At 42.6% G+C, this 12,465-nt stretch overlaps 2 protein-coding genes across 2 annotated transcripts; both read right to left on the bottom strand.

Annotated features, from left to right (window-relative positions):
- Positions 1 to 1,711: 1,711 nt before the first annotated feature.
- Positions 1,712 to 3,895, bottom strand: LOC129831391 (uncharacterized protein K02A2.6-like). Its single transcript, XM_055894751.1, has one exon. It carries the CDS (start codon positions 3,893 to 3,895, stop codon positions 2,318 to 2,320), a length of 1,578 nt encoding a protein of 525 aa, XP_055750726.1. The 3' UTR covers positions 1,712 to 2,317.
- LOC129831389 (uncharacterized protein K02A2.6-like) lies at positions 1,712 to 11,307 on the bottom strand. The gene has a single exon (XM_055894750.1). The coding sequence runs from the start codon at positions 5,929 to 5,931 to the stop codon at positions 4,084 to 4,086; it is 1,848 nt and encodes a 615-aa protein (XP_055750725.1). The 5' UTR covers positions 5,932 to 11,307; the 3' UTR covers positions 1,712 to 4,083.
- Between the last annotated feature and the right edge of the window lie 1,158 nt (positions 11,308 to 12,465).

Below are 12,465 nucleotides of genomic sequence, written 5' to 3'. Positions count from 1 at the left end.
AACTCAAATGTTTTGGTCTTTTTTCGTCATAGTATCCCAACTAGAAGTCCTGTATTGCTATGCCTTGTCCACTACACGACTCACAGTTCAGCCAGTAAGGGAAGGGCTTAAGGCGTGCTTCCCATCCTAAACAGTTTGGGCATATACTATGAGGTCATTTTGTGATGTTTGTTTGTTTTTTGATCTTCGGCAATGTTTTTTTGCGACTGTTCGTGCACAGGTGATTTTTTTCTTGAGGCAAGCTAAGTTCAAAGCCAACGTCTACGCCCCTTCGTCGGTCATTGGTCAACAGTAGGGCTTCTTCAAAGAACTGTCATTCAACTGTCATCCCCCAGTTTTACCATTGGAATATGATACAAAATGAGGCAACGGTATGCTTTATTGACATGCGGACGCCTCCGAGTGGTCAGGTAGGCTGTTTGGAGTCATTACAGTTTTCAGTACCAGTCAAAAGTTTGGACACACCTACTCATTCAAGTGTTTCTCTTTATTTTTTATATTTTCTGCATTGTAGAATAATAGTGAAGACATCAAAACTATGAAATAACACATATGGAATCATGTAGCACGCTCTTGGCATTCTCTCAACCAGCTTCACCTGGAATGCTTTTTCAACAGTCTTGAAGGAGTTCCCAGATATGCTGAGCACTTGTTGGCTGCTTTTCCTTCACTCTGTGGTACAACTCACCCAAAACCATCTCAATTCGGTTGAGGTCGGGTGATTGCGGAGGCCAGGTCATCTGATGCAGCATTTCATCACTCTTCTTGGTCAAATATCCCTTACACAGCCTGGAGGTGTGGTTGGTACCAAAAATTTAAAATTTGGACTCAAACCAAAAGACAGATTTCCACTGGTCTAATGTCTATTGCTCGTGTTTCTTGGCCCAAGCAAGTCTCTTTTTTTTATTATTGGTGTCCTTTATTAGTGGTTTCTTTGCAGAAATTCGACCACGAAGGCCCGATTCACGCAATCTCCTCTGAACAGTTGTTGAGATGTGTCTGTTACTTGAACTCTGTGAAGCATTTATTTGGGCTGCAATCTGAGGTGTAGTTAACTCTAATGAATTTATCCTCTGCAGCAGAGGTACCTCTGGGTCTTCCTTTCCTGTGGCGGTTCTCATGAAAGCCCGTTTCATCATGGCGCTTCATGGTTTTTGCGACTGCACTTGAAGAAACTTTCAAAGTTCTTGACATTTTCCAGCTCATTTATAATATCATATATGATAAATATTACTGTTCACTACATTCTCACCTGTTGACATTTCCCCCATTTTATTGTGTTAGTCTGAATTTAAAATTGATTACCTTTAATGAATTTGTAAACATTTTGAAAAACGTAATTCCACTTTGACATTATGTGGCTTGTCAAAGTCAAGCGCAGAATTTCAAACACCAATTCAACCACAAAGACCAGGGAGATGTTCCAATGCCTCGCAAAGAAGGGAACCTATTGGTAGATGGGTAAACAAATAAAAAGCAGACAGTGACTATCCCTTTGAGCAATGTGAAGTTATTAATTACTCTTTGGATGGTGTATCAATACACCCAGTCACTACAAAGATACAGGTGTGCTTCCTAACTCAGTTGCCAAACATGAAAGGATCCGCTCAGGGATTTCACAAAAGGGTCAATTGTGTCTTTAATACAATTAGAGTTTAATGGCTGTTGTAATATTTGTGTTGTGGAGAAATGACCAGACAGGAGACGGGAGTACAGTTAGTTTTCCTTTAGTCAAAACCTCCTCGTGCTCTACAATTCTCCCGGGCACACTAGTGCGCATGTGCATTTCCTATTAGGTGTAGTAACGTAACACTGTCGTAATACATCACTGCTTAGTAACAGCATAGTAACTAATATAAACAGATGTAGATCCCAGACACTACACTCCTCCCCCATAGTTTCTAACTCCCAGAGAACAAGGTAAATATGTTAGGGAACTACTAATGCAATATCTGAACAATGCATTCTTAACATTTTTCAACTACTGGGTTGAAGCAGACTTTTCAGAGCCCAGCACAAATCCAGGGGATTATTCTGCCCCGAAGATGGAGTTTGTGTCCTAATAACTAACCCAGGTAATGTCGTTTTTCTTTCCTTTTATCTAGGACATATTAAAGTGTTTGTTTGTTTTACTATCTGTTACCTTAAACAGCTCAACTCACAGGTCAAGCTTTTGAGGTGCCCTTCGCTGTCGAATAGGATATCTCCGCTCCTCCTGGGCTTCCGGTAGTGGGCCAGGTTCGGGTGGAAGGTCAGGCTCCGTCTCTCCCGTACGTCCACAGTCAGGAGAATAGTCCTGGGGGTCGTTATTGTTCTCTCAGCGTGTCTCTGCTGGGGCGTTGGACCGTAGCAGATGATCCACATGAACGTTGACCTGGCGATGACCAATTTGGACTTGGTAAGTCAAAGGTCCTTTGCGTTGCAAGATCACACCTGAGTTCCACAGGCTCTTGAAATGTCTGAAATCACGTACCATCAACCTCTCTCCTTCTTTGAATTCTCTGACAGTCTTTGAGTGTCTGTCATGAGCTTTCTTCTGCTGTAGCTGGTGCTTTGCCACAGTGCTTGACAAGTCTGGTTTCAACAATGTCAGGCGGGTACGTGGTTGGCGTCTCAGAAACAGTTCAGCTGGTGTACATTCCGTTACTGTGTGTGGTGTGTTGCGGTAAGTAAACAGGAACCGGGGAAGCCTTTGTTGGGTGGGCACAGACTGAACCTCGAGTCTAGTCCAGGCCTTCTTAAAGGTTTGCACGGCTCTCTCCGCTGCTCCATTTGATGCCGGATGGTAAGGTGGTGACAGGATGTGCCTTACTCCATTGTTCTTGAGAAACATTTCAAAATCGTTTGACGTGAAAGGAGGGCCATTGTCCGATACGAGCTCCTTGACTAGTCCAAAGGATGCGAACAGGTGTCTGAGAAGATTGATGGTCTTCTCAGCTGTGGTCAGTTGAGTAGGGAACACTTCCATCCACTTGGAATGGACATCAACGACAACAAGGAAATGTTGCTTGTCAATCTCGGCGTAATCCACATGGATGCGTTCCCAAGGTGTAGCAGCCCAGGACCATGGATGAAGAGGTGCAGCAGCAGTCTTGTTGCAAACAGCTTCACAAGGTGAGCAGTGGCCTACATGCTGTTGAATGTCCTGATCCAGTCCAGGCCACCACAGATAACTGCGAGCGAGTGCTTTCATTCGAGTGATCCCTGGATGTCCCTCATGCAGGTCAGATAGTAGTCTCCTCTGGAATTTGTGAGGTACCACCACCCTTGATCCCCACAGAACACATCCTTGATCAGTGGACAACTGGTCTTTCTTGTCGATGAATGGACGAAGGTTATCGTCATTTACGAAGTTTGGCCAACCTCCTAATGTTAAGTCCAAGACTTTGGAAAGCACTGGATCTTTCCTTGTTTCCTCTGCTATGTCTGAAGCAGATATGGGCAGTTCGTCAATGAGAGAGATCTGGAAGACTGCTCTATCATCTTCACTGTCGGAGTCACTATTGCATGGTAGTCTTGATAGTGCATCTGCATTTGCGTGATCACTGGATCGTCTGTACTCAATCTCGTAGTCGTAGGCTAACAATATCAGAGCCCAACGTTGCATTCGAAGTGCAGCAAGGGTTGGTTTAGCTGATTTTGGTCCAAGGATGGCCAACAGTGGCTTGTGATCTGTCAGCAGTTGGAACTTCCTTCCGTACAGGTATTTGTAAAACTTATTCACTCCGAATATTATGCTCAGGGCTTCCTTCTCAATTTGAGCATAATTTTTCTCACTTGGTGACAGAGTCCGTGATGCAAATGCAATAGGGTGTTCTTCACCTGACGATAGAACATGTGAGATGACGGCTCCTACTCCGTATGGAGATGCATCACACGCGAGTCTCAGCTTCATCTCTGTGTTGTAGTGGGCAAGCCACTTGCTCTTTAGCAGACGCTGTTTGCAAGTCTTGAATGCTTCTTCGCATTGTGGGGACCAATTCCACTTTGTATCGGCCTGCAGCAGTTGGTGAAGCGGATGCAACAATGTGGACAAGTTTGCCACAAACTTTCCGTAACAGTTCAGGAGCCCCAAAAATGACCTCAGCTCTGAGATATAAGGTGCTCTCCAATGGTTGGTGCTGACACGAGGATGTCGTCCATGAAGCACACAACGTTGTCTATACCGTCCAAGATCTGATCCATTGTGTGTTGGAATATCGCTGGAGCTGTCGAGATTCCGTAGGCTAAGCGATTGAATCTGAATAGCCCCTTGTGTGTATTGATGGTCAGATACTGTTCTGACTCGGGATCCAGCTTCAGTTGCTGATAAGCGAATGCCAGGTCCAGCTTACTGAAAACCTTCCCACCAGCTAGAGTGGCAAACAGATCTTCAGCGTTTGGTAGTGGATATTCCTCTGGTAGTATGCAGCGGTTTACTGTGACCTTGTAGTCACCGCACATTCTGACGGTCTTGTCTTTCTTTGGGACTACAACAATCGGAGCGGCCCAGTTGCTCCTCGCTACTTTCGTGATTATGTTATTCTTCTGTAGGCGGTCCAGTTCCTTCTCTACTGCTTCCTTAAGAGCATAGGGAACTGGACGTGGTTTGTGAAAGATAGGCTTGGTTCCTTCTTGCACTCTGACTTTTGCTGTGAAGTCTTGTATTTCGCCGTAGCCATCTTTGAAAAGTTCTTTGTGCTTCTCCAGCATGTTAGTGAGTGTAGCCTGCCTCACTGGTTTATCCTTTCTCAGACTGAAGATTTCTCCCCAGTTCAAGTTGATCTTTTGTAGCCAGTTTCTGCCTAGCAAGGCTGATTTTTCTCCTTTAACAATGACAAGCGGTAGTGTCCACTCCTTCCCCTCATACCGGACTGGTACCTGGATCTGCCCTAACACAGGAATAGTGTCACCAGTGTATGAAGAAAGGCAGATGGACGCTGGCTGAAGAGGGCACTCTTTCAGTTTTTCTTTGTAGAGTCTCTCTGGAACCAGAGATACAGACGCTCTGGTGTCCAGCTGCATTTTTACCGGTTTTCCCGCTAACTCCATGTTGAGATAGATTCCATCTTTTTGTTGTTGAGCTGTGTACACTGTGAACAGTTCCAATACTGTTTCACTTGTACCTTCCTCTTCTTGTGCTGCGTCTGACACTTTGTGCGCTCTTGCTGTGCGTTTTGAGGCTTTACACACTTTCTGTAAATGTCCAACCTTTCCACAATTGTGGCACTTTACATTTTGGAATCGACATTCACCGTGCTGATGATTATCTCCCCCACATCTGTAGCAACTTGGCTTAGACCTTTGAGATGTGGGCTGCTTTGTTCTTGTGTAACCTTGAGGACGGGACTGAGAAAAGTGTGACTTTTGTGAGCCTTTTTCACCACGTGCATCACTGACCTTGTGATCACCTTTCTGACGTTCTGCATATCCCGATAGCTCAATAGTATCCCTGTGGGCAAGCTCGAGTCCAAGTGCAATATCACAGGCTTTCCGAAAGGTCAGGTCCTTCTCTGATAGAAGCCTTCTGTGATATGCTTCACCTGTGAGACCACATACAAACTTGTCTCGAAGAGCATCATCAAGAAATAGTGCAAACTCACATGTACTTGCCAGCCTTTTCAAAGCAAGGATGTAGTCAGCCACGGTTTCCCCTTGACTCTGGTGACGTTGGTAAAATCTGAAACGTTCTGCAATGAGAATTGGCTTAGTCTTGAAATGCCTTGAAAGAGTTTCAGTCAGTTCTGCATAGTTCAACTCCACTGCTTTTATTGGTTCAATGAGACCTTTCAGCAATCCATACTCAGTTGGACCCAAAACACTGAGAAATACGTCTGCTTTCTTTTCATCTTTGATTTCAGTTGCAGCCAGCCAACGCTCAAAACGCTCCAAATAGGAATCAAAATCCTCTTTTGTAGCCTCAAACTCTGGTACTCGACCAATGGTTGCCATTTTCACAGTTAATTGTTCAGTTTCCTTATTCCTTGTATTCCTTAATTTTCATCTAATTCTTCACTTCAGAAGTTTCTGCAATTTCTTCGTTCACTGCACTCATTTGTAATAATGTTACGTTCCTTCTTCCTTTTTTTTCTCTTCTTGACAATATTTCTCCACTGAGATCGCCAAATTTCAATGGGTTCAATGACAGTTTTTTTTTTTTTACCACCAGAGGGCAGTGTCGCTATTCTGGACTCCAATAGTAATGCTACTTGGCAGCTCCTGAACACTGTACCTGCTAGCAGTGCTTAGCCTTTTTTTTTTACTGGCGAAAGAAAATAAAAAAATAACTGACGAATTACATAATTATTTTGAGTTTCATTACTCACGCAACATTCTTCCCTTCAAGCAATGTCCGTTAAAGAAGTTTAATCCCCTCGTCGCCACTGTAATATTTGTGTTGTGGAGAAATGACCAGGCAGGAGACGGGAGTACAGTTCGTTTTCGTTTAGTCAAAACCTCTCGTGCTCTACAGTTCCCGGGCACACTAGTGCGCATGTGCATTTCCTATTAGGTGTAATAACGTAACACTGTCGTAATACATCACTGCTTAGTAACAGCATAGTAACTAATATAAACAGATGTAGATCCCAGATACTACAGCTGTGATCGGAGAAAATTGAGGATAGATCAAAAACATTGTAATTACTCACCAATACTAACATAAATTACAGATTGAAAAGGAAGCCTGTAGACGATTAAAAAAATATTCCAAAACATCAAACCTGTTTGCAATAAGGCACTAAAGTAAAACTGTTAAAAATGTGGCAAAGAAATTAACTTTATGTCCTGAATACAAAGCGTTATGTTTGGGGCAAATCCAACACGACACTCAAATTTTCAAGCATGGTGGTGGCTGCATCATGTTATGGGTATGCTTGTCATTGGCAAGGACAATGGAGTTTTTTTAGGATAGAAAGAAACGGAATAGAGCTAAGCACAGGCAAAAAAATAGAAGAAAACCTGGTTGTATGCTTTCCAACAGACACTGGGAGACAAGTTCACCTTTCACTTGGAAAATCACCTAAAACACAAGGCCAAATATACACCAAGATGACATTGATTGTTCCTGAGTTGCCTAGTTACAGTTTTGACTTAAATCAGCTTGAAAATCTATGACAAGACTTGACAATGTCTGTTTAGCAATGATCAACAACCAACATGACAGAGCTTAAAGAATTCTAAAATGAATCATGTGCAAATATTGTACAATCCAGGTGTGCAAAGCTCTTAGAGACTTACACAGAAAGACTCACAGCTGTAAATGCTGTCAAGGTGATTCTGACATGTATTGATTCAGGGGTGTGGATACTTTTGTAATCAATATGTTTATTAGTGTTTTATTTTATTTATTTTGTGTACATACTTCTAATTGAGTGTATGTAAACTTCTGACCCACTGGGAATGTGATGAAAGAAATAAAAGCTGAAATAAATCACTCTCTACTATTATTCTGACATTTCACATTCTTAAAATAAAGCGGTGATCCTAACTGACCTAAAACAGGGATTTTTTACTGGGATTAAATGTCAGGAATTGTGAAAAACTGAGTTTAAATGTATTTGCCTAAAGTGTTTATCATCTTCCGACTTCAACTGTATCCAAGCTCTGCAGATTTTGCTGTGAAGAGAGACGCATTATATATTTTGTTTTGGTCCATATGTAGCTGTTTTTTTGTCACTGCTCCAGGAATGGCTGAAGAATTGTATCATTTACCTGGAACTAACTCTGCAAATAGTGATTTGAAGTCGGTCAAATCGATCAATAATATAATAATACTTTTAGAAAATTGTTTTCTTTCATTTACAATCTATCAAATCAAGTTTATTTTATATAGCCCTTCGTACATCAGCTAATATCTCGAAGTGCTGTACAGAAACCCAGCCTAAAACCCCAAACAGCAAGCAATGCAGGTGTAGAAGCACGGTGGCTAGGAAAAACTCCCTAGAAAGGCCAAAACCTAGGAAGAAACCTAGAGAGGAACCAGGCTATGAGGGGTGGCCAGTCCTCTTCTGGCTGTGCCGGGTGGAGATAATAACAGAACATGGCCAAGATGTTCAAAATGTTCATAGGTGACAAGCATGGTCTAATAGTAATCAGGAATAAATGTCAGTTGGCTTTTCATAGCCGATCATTAAAAGTTGAAAACAGCAGGTCTGGGACAGGTAGGGGTTCCATAACCGCAGGCAGAACAGTTGAAACTGGAATAGCAGCAAGGCCAGGTGGACTGGGGACAGCAAGGAGTCATCATGCCCGGTAGTCCTGACGTATGATCCTAAGGCTCAGGTTCTCCGAGAGAGAGAAAGAAAGAGAGAAGGAGAGAATTAGAGGGAGCATACTTAAATTCACACAGGACACTGGATAAGACAGGAGAAGTACTCCAGATATAACCAACTGACCCTAGCCCCCCGACACAAACTACTGCAGCATAAATACTGGAGGCTGAGACAGGAGGGGTCAGGAGACACTGTGGCCCCATCCGATGATACCCCCGGACAGGGCCAAACAGGAAGGATATAACCCCACCCACTTTAACAAAGCACAGCCCCCGCACCACTAGAGGGATATCTTCAACCACCAACTTACAATCCTGAGACAAGGCCGAGTATAGCCCACAAAGATCTCCACCACAGCACAAACCAAGGGGGGGCGCCAACCCAGACAGGAAGATCACGTCAGTAACTCAACCCACTCAAGTGACGCACCCCTCCTAGGGACGGCATGAAAGAGCACCAGTAAGCCAGTGACTCAACCCCTGTAATAGGGTTAGAGGCAGAGAATCCCAGTGGAGAGAGGGGAACCGGCCAGGCAGAGACAGCAAGGGCGGTTCGTTGCTCCAGAGCCTTTCCGTTCACCTTCACACTCCTGGGCCAGACTATACTCAATCATATGACCCACTGAAGAGTTGAGCATCTCTGTTTTGTCCGAGTTTAAAAGTAGAAAGTTTTCAGCCATCCACTTCCTTATGTCTGAAACACAGGCTTCTAGCGAGGGCAATTTTGGGGCTTCACCATGTTTCATTGAAATGTACAGCTGTGTGTCATTCGCATAGCAGTGAAAGTTAACATTATGTTTTCGAATAACACCCCCAAGAGGTAAAATATATAGTGAAAACAACAGTGGTCCTAAAACGGAACCTTGAGGAACACCGAAATGTACAGTTGATTTGTCAGAGGACAAACCATTCAGAGACAAACTGATATCACTCCAGTGTTAATCTGCTAAATTGTAATTACTCGATTTATTGCCTACCTCATGCCTTTTGCACACATTGTATATAGATTCTCTTTTTTTTCTACCATGTTATTGACTTGTTTATTGTTTACTCCATGTGTTGTTGTCTGTTCACACTGCTATGCTTTATCTTGGCCAGGTCGCAGTTGCAAATGAGAACTTGTTCTCAACTAGCCTACCTGGTTAAATAAAGGTGAAAAAAAAAATATATATATATATCTTTCCGACAGATAAGATCTAAACCAGGCCAGAACTTGTCCGTGTAGGCCAATTTGGGTTTCCAGTCTCTCCAAAAGAATGTGGTGATCGATGGTGTCAAAGGCAGCATTAAGGTCTAGTAGCACGAGGACAGATGCAGAGCCTCGGTCTGACGCCATTAAAAGGTAATTTACCACCTTCACAAGTGCAGTCTCAGTGCTATGATGGGGTCTAAAACCAGACTGAAGCATTTCGTATACATTGTTTGTCTTCAGGAAGGCAGTGAGTTGCTGTGCTACAGCTTTTTCTAAAATTTTTGAGAGGAATGGAAGATTCGATATAGGCCGATTCGTTTTTTATATCTTCTGGGTCAAGGTTTGGCTTTTTCAAGAGGCTATATTACTGCCACTTTTAGTGAGTTTGGTACACATCCGGTGGATAGAGAGCCGTTTATTATGTTCAACATAGGAGGCCAAGCACAGGAAGTGGCTCTTTCAGTAGTTTAGTTGGAATAAGGTCCAGTATGCAGCTTGAAGGTTTAGAGGCCATGATTATTTTCATCATTGTGTCAAGAGATATAGTACTAAAACACTTAAGTGTCTCTCCCAATCCCCGGCCCTGGCAGAGCTGTGCAGATCCAGGACAGCTAAGCCCTGGAGGAATACGCATATTTAAAGAGGAGTCTGTAATTTGCTTTCTAATGGTCATGATCTTTTCCTCAAAGAAGTTCATGAATTTATTACTGCTGAAGTGAAAGCCATCCTCTCTTGGGGAATGCTGCTTTTTAGTTAGCTTTGCAACAGTATCAAAAATACATTTAGGATTGTTCTTATTTTCCTCAATTAAGTTGGAAAAGTAGGATGATCGAGCAGCAGTGAGGGCTCTTCGATACTGCACGGTACTGTCTTTCCAAGCTAGTCCAAGCTGTAAAAACTGAGAATAGAAATGTTCAGAACTTTTGTGAAACATCACTGGACAGTTGAAAAAAACATAGCATACTACTAAAAAAACAAAAACATGCTACAATACCCCTTTCAAAAGCACTTAAATATTTTGTCTTGCCCATTCACCCTCTGAATGGCACACATACAGTCCATTTCTCAATTGTCTCAAGGCTTAAAAATCCTTCTTTAACCTTTCTCCTCCCCCTTCATCTACACTGATTCAAGTGGATTTAACAAGTGACATCAATAAGGGATCATAGCTTCCACCTGGTCAGTCTGTCATGGAAAGAGGTGTTCTTAATATTTTGTATACTCAATGTACATGTCAAAAGTTACTACTTATTTATCAGTATTTAAGAGAGAGGAAATGACCCGAACCAGATGGAATATTTGCTAAACAACCCTAATTCCTGAAGGGCAGGAGTAGAGATGGAAGAGAGAAATACATTCTGAATGGAAGTGGCGTAATCCTAAACTCAGACGACAGGAGTTCACAAGGGTCCCTGTTGCATTATGATTACAAAGGCTCATTTAAACAATTTCCGTCTGGTGCTGCCTCAGCTTCCGGCTGCCCTTTACGGAATGCCAATGGCGCAATTAGCGCCCCCCAAGCAACAGGAAGCGCTGTGCCCTCTGGGGACAAGAGAGCATGGCGTTGAATTCATAACTACAATAGTGGTACAGACAGTAGTCCTTGGAGTAAGGGAGTGTGTACACGTAATACTATGAAATGATTTATGGGGCACTACTTAAAAGTCAGCAAGAAACGGTGAAATAGTTATTAATAATAACTGCGGTTCATTTATAATTCTGAAGTCAATTCAGTTCTAAAAATAGGGCATGCATTATTGGAGACGGAATATATTTTACAAAACAAATACGACTTATTGAGGAATAACAAGGCTAAAACAATGAATATACAGAATGAATGAACAATAGAGATTGCAATTGTAAAATGACGTAATACAGAATCCGAATAACAAACAGGGAATGGGGAATGGGGGTGGGGGTGGGGGGGGGGGTAGTCCTTGAATGATTTTGTAGTTCACAAAAGACAGCATACGGCTGGTCTCTGTCCGAACACAAGAAGCAGTTCACACGCTCGTTCCAGGGTTGTAAACTGAACAAGAGGTCAGGCCTGTTGTCAGGAGAGCTATGATTGGCACAGGTGAGGGAAAAGTTCCGCCCCCATTCATCTCCTGCATTGTTCTGTGACCTGTGCAGCCTATGAATCAATAAATTGCCCACACAATTTTGCACCCTCTCATAAAGTATTCCAACGTCTGTGTGAAGACTGTGTGGTCACACAGATGCCAAACAACATACTTTTCCTATCCAAGAAACATCTTGGATACTGATAGTCCAGGGGCCGTGTTTATCAAGTGTCTCCGAGAAAGAGTGCTGATCACTTTTAGATAATAATTAATCAGATTAAATGGACAGGAGAGACCTGATCCTAGATCAACACTGCTATCTTTGAGACGCTTGATACTTATGGACCCAGAGCTCAAGAGGATGTTCATTCAGGTGAGACGTTCATGGAAAGAATGAACTCTACTGACACAATCTATAGAGGACATAATGACAAAGAACAAAATGTGGAGGCATTTACAGAAAAGTATCCCATTATTTGTCTGTTTCATTACTTTACAGCCAATTAAAATTTTACATGATAGCGGCTACTTTGTTTGTTGAAAGAACCATGGCAATATGCTAATGTTTCCAATGAATGTAGTACAAGTCTGAATCATTACTCAAACAATTTTACTTTAGGTGCAATGCGTCTTTGATATGTTCCCCAGAACCATATCTTGCATCGATCTGGGGGGAGAGGTTGAGATGTTGGACTAGAGTGGCAGAACCAGCGCGGATCCTCTTTGGTAGCTAACTCTAACCCCTCCTCTCTGAAACCAGACCTCTTCAAACATTGTCTTAACTTGTCCTCCTCACCTCAACCTTTAAAAAAAAACACTTAACCAGCACTTGCACTTGATTAAACTAATTGTAGACACAGAGGACCTGAGAAGTAGAGACTTTTGTTAATTAAACAGACTTTGCTTAGTATGACAGTAGACAAACCTGTCTCTTCTTTCATGTCTCAGGTGAATGAAGA

Source organism: Salvelinus fontinalis, chromosome 32 (assembly GCF_029448725.1).
Source record: "Salvelinus fontinalis isolate EN_2023a chromosome 32, ASM2944872v1, whole genome shotgun sequence".
In the NCBI taxonomy this organism is placed as follows: Eukaryota; Metazoa; Chordata; class Actinopteri; order Salmoniformes; family Salmonidae; genus Salvelinus; species Salvelinus fontinalis.
Note: the sequence above shows the minus strand (reverse complement) of the source record. Positions and strands in the feature narration are given on the sequence as shown.